At 36.4% G+C, this 6,664-nt stretch overlaps 1 protein-coding gene across 1 annotated transcript in view; it reads left to right on the forward strand.

Annotated features, from left to right (window-relative positions):
- The window catches only part of GRIN2A (glutamate ionotropic receptor NMDA type subunit 2A), a 152,830-nt gene that overhangs the window by 67,877 nt on the left and 78,289 nt on the right, over nt 1-6,664 (forward strand). The window contains exon 6 of the mRNA XM_019507473.1: nt 4,518-4,643. Within this exon, the coding sequence (XP_019363018.1) occupies nt 4,518-4,643 (126 nt within the window). The remainder of the gene's footprint in view (nt 1-4,517; nt 4,644-6,664) is intronic.

The raw sequence follows: 6,664 nt of genomic DNA on the forward strand, positions 1-6,664 counted from the left end.
TTCCCCTTCTCCCCATTCACTTTTAGCTCTTCCTTAATGTTTCCATTTATAGGGGCTGAACTAAACTTAATTGTAGCTGAGGAGACCTGGAGCTGTCTTACAAAATCCATCAGAAAGTGACACTTAAAATTTCAATGAGGTATTTTCCACACCACTTCCTGGGCCACAGTGTTCTTTAAAATATTTTACCTCCTTATAGTTCACTAGTATATCCTGCTCTGTAGGGTTTGCAGACTGCTGTACACTGGGAAGGGATGGGAATACAGCAGTTTCAATACCAATGTTATTAGGATTTATGCAGAAGTCCAAACCATAAATTTCCAGGTAACTCGGGAATGAATTCAGTATTTTAGACACCTCAGTCACAACAGACGCAGCAGTGATGCTGTTTATTATATGCCTTACAGTATAATAGCATAGTAGCTTTAGATCGCCAAGGCTAGGTACAGACATTTAAAAAGCCTGAAGCAGAATTAAGCCAATCTATGTGGGTTTCTCTCAACTGTGTAGCTTGGATCGGGAGTGAATGGAACACACAGTTGCCCTTTGGCTGAGGGGGACATAGCTGCCTGCACTGGCCAAGACCAGAAGCTGGGGGTGCTCCCACAAGCCTTCCAGCCTGCTGAAGATTGCTGAGGGCTGGCACGAGGGCAGCCAAGAAGTGGGGCGATCCCTGATTGGCTGTCAGGCACATGCCACCAACCCCCTGCTGTCACTTGGGTTGCCCAGCCCTAGTCTTCCAGGAGAGCCTTGGAGTGAGTCACTATGGCATGCCCTCTTTGCTGCCACTGCAGGCCAGATAGAATGGCTTGGTGGGCCACATCTGGCCTGCGGGCTGCGTTTTGCCCACCTCTGCTCTGGATTCATATTTTTTATTCCAATAAATCATTGAGTTATACAAATCTGCCCACCAATTATTTTCATTCAGTACTGAAAGTAAAGTCATTCCATGTAGAAAATATCACTTAAAAAACTCATACCGTTTTTCCTGAACATGTTGCATGTGTCCATATATTTTACTATCCACTTTACTTATCTTCTGAAAACTCGACACAAAAATTTATTTGGCACATATGCAACTTTGAAAGCTAAGATGGCTTTTTCATAGAAAGCTCTGTCCCATGACATAAGTTTTGAAGTCGTCCTGATAAACGTCTGAGACCCAATTCGATTTTCCTATACAGAAATGCAACTGCCAGTTGAAATTTGAATTGGCTGTGTAGTATGAACAGGTATAAAAAGCAGCATAATGTATTTAAATTAATTGTTAAGTGTAAGAGTGATGTTGTAGCTAGAGGTACACCAATATATCAGTTACATATCGGATTGGCACCAATAAAAGGAAAATTAACATTATCAGCTATTGGCTTTTTTTTGGCTGTTGTAGCTGATAATGTTCTCTGATAATTAATTAATTTTGCCAGGACCCCTAGCTGCCTGGATTCCCTCCCAGGAGCCAGGGTGACCCCAGGTACCTGCTTTCATAGGTAAATTACATTCTCTCTGGCATTTTTCCCCTTGTTTTTATTTCTGAGACAACCTAAGACAGTTAAACAAATCCTCTTTCAATGATCTATGCTCTCAATTTCCAAACAAATTATGCAAATTATACTTTAATTTAGAAATACTAACAAATTGTTATTAATTGTTTCCTGTAATTTTGGGGTTGACTGTTGTTTAATATTTGGTGCTTGCCTACGGCCTCTTCTGTACTGTTTTACATGCTGCAGAAAACAGGGTTGAACCAGCTTTATTAAGCTATGCAGGATGTGAATATCCACTTAGTTGTTTGATTTATTCTATATTTACTGTTCAATGCTACTCCTGCTTTTTTAATTTATTTCTTTATTTTGCCTCATTTCATTTTTTTAAAATTCTCAAACTCATTACCAAACTTCTTATATTATTTAAATATTCTGCTTTCACTATTGTTTATAAGCCAGTTTGGTTGCATTGTCTTCCTGTCATTTGCCTTATTTAGATTCTGACAACTTTAATTTCAGCTGTCATGCTGTAGACAGTCTCAGTTATTTTCTATATATCATTATTCTTTATTAGAAAAGTTCTGAGATGTTCCACTATTTCTAAGAGAGAAGTTTAAAAATTGAGGTATATCTCCTCTCATCAATATTTCAAACTGAATCATAACTAGGTTTAACCAAATTCAGCATGCTTTTCATTTATATGGTATTCCTCATCCTTTAAAAAACACACCCGGAAACTCTTTAATCTTTTTACATTTTATTTAGTTTTTCCTCCAATTAATATCAGAGTAAATGAAATCTTTCTTATTAACCAAACCTGGCTCTTGAAAAAGGGTTTCCCATGTCTCTGTCAACTTTTGAACTGTTTCCTTTTTAAAACTTTCCTTTTATTTTGCTTGCTAAACTCTGGGGTAGGCGAACTATTTGCTTGAAAGATAGGTCTGAACCCAACCCCTCTTTAAGAAAAATAAACAAAAGACCTGACCTGGACCCCAACCCCACTCTACAACTCCTTCTTTAAAACAAATTGAAACTTGGGTTCTAGGCTGCATGTAAAACCAGAGGAAAGTCTGTTTGAAGGGTTTGAGCCAATTCAATTCAAAATGGCAAGATTCTATCAAGAACAATTGATGTTGCGAGTGTTCAACCATTTGTCAAATTGTTGCAAAAACAACTACTAGTCCTGCTTGACTTCTAAATTCTAAACCAGTGGGGGCCAACTTTTTTGACAGATGTGTCCTGCACCCTCCCCAATCCGATCCCCTACCCCTACCTGATCTGCTGGTCTTCTTTCTGCTGCCTACCTTGTGCCCCTTCCTGCCCTGCTGCTCTACGTTCTGCTCCCTGTACTATGCTCTTCTCTGATCATCTGCTCTACTTTCTGCTCCGTGCCCTTTGCTGCCTGCCCCTTTCTGCAATCTGTGATGTGCCACACAGAGAGTCTGCCTGCCCTACTTATGACACATGTACGCTACAGGTTGGCAATCCCTGCTCTAAACTAAACGAATCCAGATCATCTAATGGCTTTTCCAAGTCTTTAATGCTAATTGATACTATTTTTCTTGTAGTAACTAGGATATTTCAAATGTTAATGTTCAGATGTTAATTTAAATTCAAAGGAAAAACAAGTTAAGAAGCAATATCTCTTGGGTCTTACAAGACAGAAGAACAAGCTCTTTCCATGTATCCTGATTTTGTCCTATTTTGAAATATTCTATTATCATGCTGTTACACTAATTTTGCTTCCAGTAATGGGCAGAATTAGAATGTTACAGGGCTGCAGAAAACAAGAGAGAACATTTGTTCAGGCAAGGAAATATTTAGAAGGAAATAATACTTTAAAGCTTAAAAAGGATGCTGTCCTCTCATGTCCATATATATTACAACTACATCCCTCTGTTTTGGCAAGTTTAATTCCTGTTTAATTCTAAGTTTAATTCATTTAATAATGGTCATTTCAAGCCCCTTTGGTTTCCCAGTCCTATTTTTTTCAAAGCATGTAATTCAAGTACAGCATAATCATTGCTGCATTTCATGAAAGGGCTGCTTAAGAAACTTATGTGGGGGACTAAAAACATGCCTTGCATAAAAAATATTTTTGCATAAAGTAGAAACAATTAGAGACCTCACTTAGTGAAAATAGAGGGAAAAGGAACACAAAGTTCTTTTCCAAGACCCTTATAAGAGGTGTCCAGATAAACTGTCCTACCTTTCCCTTACGGCAAAGAGCCTAAATCTTTTTGATGTGTCAAAGCCCTAATATTTCTATAGACTTATAGCAATACTATAAATGAAGTGAAGGGTCATTTTGAGATAAGTTGTAAATAGGAGTATTGGTTCTTCAGATAGCAATACCTATCATTTCTTAAATAAATGTGGTTAAGTGTTCCTTAAAACTTCAAGGTAGTTATTTTTGAGTTCCTTCTTTTCAAGCACTTTCTGTTTGTCAAATACATTTATATGTATGAAAGAGAGAGAGAGATAGGCATTTCAGCCCTTATTTAGTCTAATACTGTCACTTAGGTATATATTCAGTTGATTTATTGAATTAATTAATACTCAATTGCTTTGTTGAAAGGTTAGGCTTTGTGATGTATGCACACATTACTGGTTATATAAACAGAGAATGACAAGATATTGATATAATTAAAAAACAAAAAGGGTTACACATGATACAACAAATGAATGCTTATCAGTCAATATGAACATAGGCATTGCTCACTGAAGTATGTGAGTACAGTCTTCCATTTTGAATTTCAGTTCATATCTAGGATGAATGCTTAATTGATTTTATCTTATGTCTATCTAGCAGTGAGCAGGGATTGGTCACCAGTTCTCCTTCTTTTCCTCAGTATTTCAGTCAAACTGACCTCTTTATATGATGTTGATTAGCTGTTTTCTAGTGTTTTGGTTGTTAAAAGTCAATTTAAAGAGAGTTGCTATGCTTGCCTAGCCCAGGACATTAGAATTCTTGTTGTGCTGTGACTGGTTTAATGAACCGTGTTTCTGTTTCTCTTGTCTGTTTTGCTGCAGAGCCTTTTAGTGCTTCTGTCTGGGTGATGATGTTTGTGATGCTTCTCATTGTGTCCGCCATGGCTGTCTTTATATTTGAGTACTTTAGCCCTGTAGGATATAACAGGAACTTAGCAAAGGGGAAAGGTAAGCTTTATGTTTTCCAAATCAAGGACTTTGTAAAACGATACCCCCCCACTCCATTTAAAAAGTGATTAAAATAATATGAGCAGCTGCAGAACTGTATTTGCTTATTAATTAAATATTTATCTGCTTGGGAGCATGTGTTCCTGTGATTCACTGACACACACTGAGAAAGATAATTTATGGTATAGAGAATTGAAATAATTTGATGGTCAATGTACTGTATTAGACACAGAGTATTAATGTGGAAAACAACTGGAATGAGAAACCAATTATAACTATACACATGAGCCTGATTCCATTTTCCTTTCACCCCACACTCCCATTGCCTGCTCTGCCCATTTAAAACAGTACACTGACTCTTAACAATCTGGTCATTAAGCAGTATCTAATAATTGTTTTACAAAATAGGATTCTCTTGCAATGAATTCAGCCCTACAGTGGAGGGCTTGGAAGACCAGTGTTTAGCAAATGCAGCTGTATGACCTTTGCCTTCTTTCCAGAAATATGAATGTTATTTCAAAACATGCACTGCAACAAATTTTGGGGAATGTACAAATTAAATCAAATTATAATTTATCTTAGTCAGAAAAGTTCTTTTATTAGGCCAACTAAATATTTGGAAAAATTGTTCCAACTATTTAGTTGGTCTAATAAAAGATATCACATTTATCGAAAGAACCTTGTCTGCCTATGTCCTTAGACCAACAGGGTTACAACCAACACCCCTAAATTTATCTTAGTAGCATTGTTGCCACCCGTAATCAGTATTTCATCTTCTGTGGTACGCACCTGCCTTCATCATTTTACTTTCAGCTTTAAAATTTAATTTATTAAGTTGTAAATCGCACAAATATCCAAACAATATGAGTAGATTGAAAATTCATCAGATATTGAAGTATATTCAGTATTATGCCTGTCTGTTATTTTCAGAGAAAAAATGATGATCTGTACTAGTCATAAATCTATTGATGACTAAAGTTTTTCACTGTTAATGTAACATTAAAATGAGACTGACCTTACTTAAACCAAAATTAATGTTTTTGCAAAATTGCATCTGTAGAGCTGAAGAGATATTACTTTTCATTTATTTAATTATTCAAGAACATATATCATTGTTTTCTAATAAAGATACTGTTGCTTACTAAAGCTAAATGATTGAATGTAGAATTTTTAGCATTAATCTGTTCATAAAAATAAGTGGAAAGTACTACACTTCAAAGAATAAATTCAATGCACATATACAAAATGAGGAATAACTAACTAGGAAAAAACACTGAAGAAAAGATGAGGGTTATAGTAAACTATAGACTGAATATAAAATGAGTCCAAAAAGGCATCTGTAGAAATATTATATAGCAGATAATTATTCTGGTGAGGCCTCAGTTGATGAGAAGTAGTTCCAGTTGTGTGTACCATCCATTAAGAAAGATATAGGTAAACTGAGGCGGATATAGACAAAAACAAGACTATCATGCCCTGTTATGAGAAACAGATGAAAATGGTTCTGTTTATTTTGGGAAAGAGTAGACTGAATGGAAATCATATATCTTCAGGAGGATGACGATCAATTGTTCTCCATTTCTACCTAAGGTAGAACATGGAATAATTTGTTGAGCTTGCAGCAATGAAGATTTATATTAGATAATAGAAAAATCATTCTAACTTTAAGGGTAGTTAAGCACTGGAGCATCCAACTATGGAGGCTGCAGAATCCCCATCAGCACAGGTTTCTAAAAACACGTTACACAGCCTTTAATTTAGGGCAGTCTTCATTTGCTTGAGCCTGCCTCAGAGTAGTGTATTAAACGATCCCTTGAGGTTCCTCTGACCCCCTACAGTGAACTACTCTTTTGAAAAAGGAAGGAAAAGCTTAAGCCAGATCCTGCCAGTTCACACTGATGTGAGTATGGTTAAATGATGCAAGTACTCTCATTCATTCCAAAGTCTTAGAATTTAATAAGGGCTAGTCACACACACACACACACACACACACACACACACACACACACACACACACACAC

This window comes from Gavialis gangeticus, unplaced genomic scaffold, assembly GCF_001723915.1.
Source record: "Gavialis gangeticus isolate Ggan-Ray unplaced genomic scaffold, GavGan_comp1, whole genome shotgun sequence".
NCBI lineage: Eukaryota > Metazoa > Chordata > Crocodylia > Gavialidae > Gavialis > Gavialis gangeticus.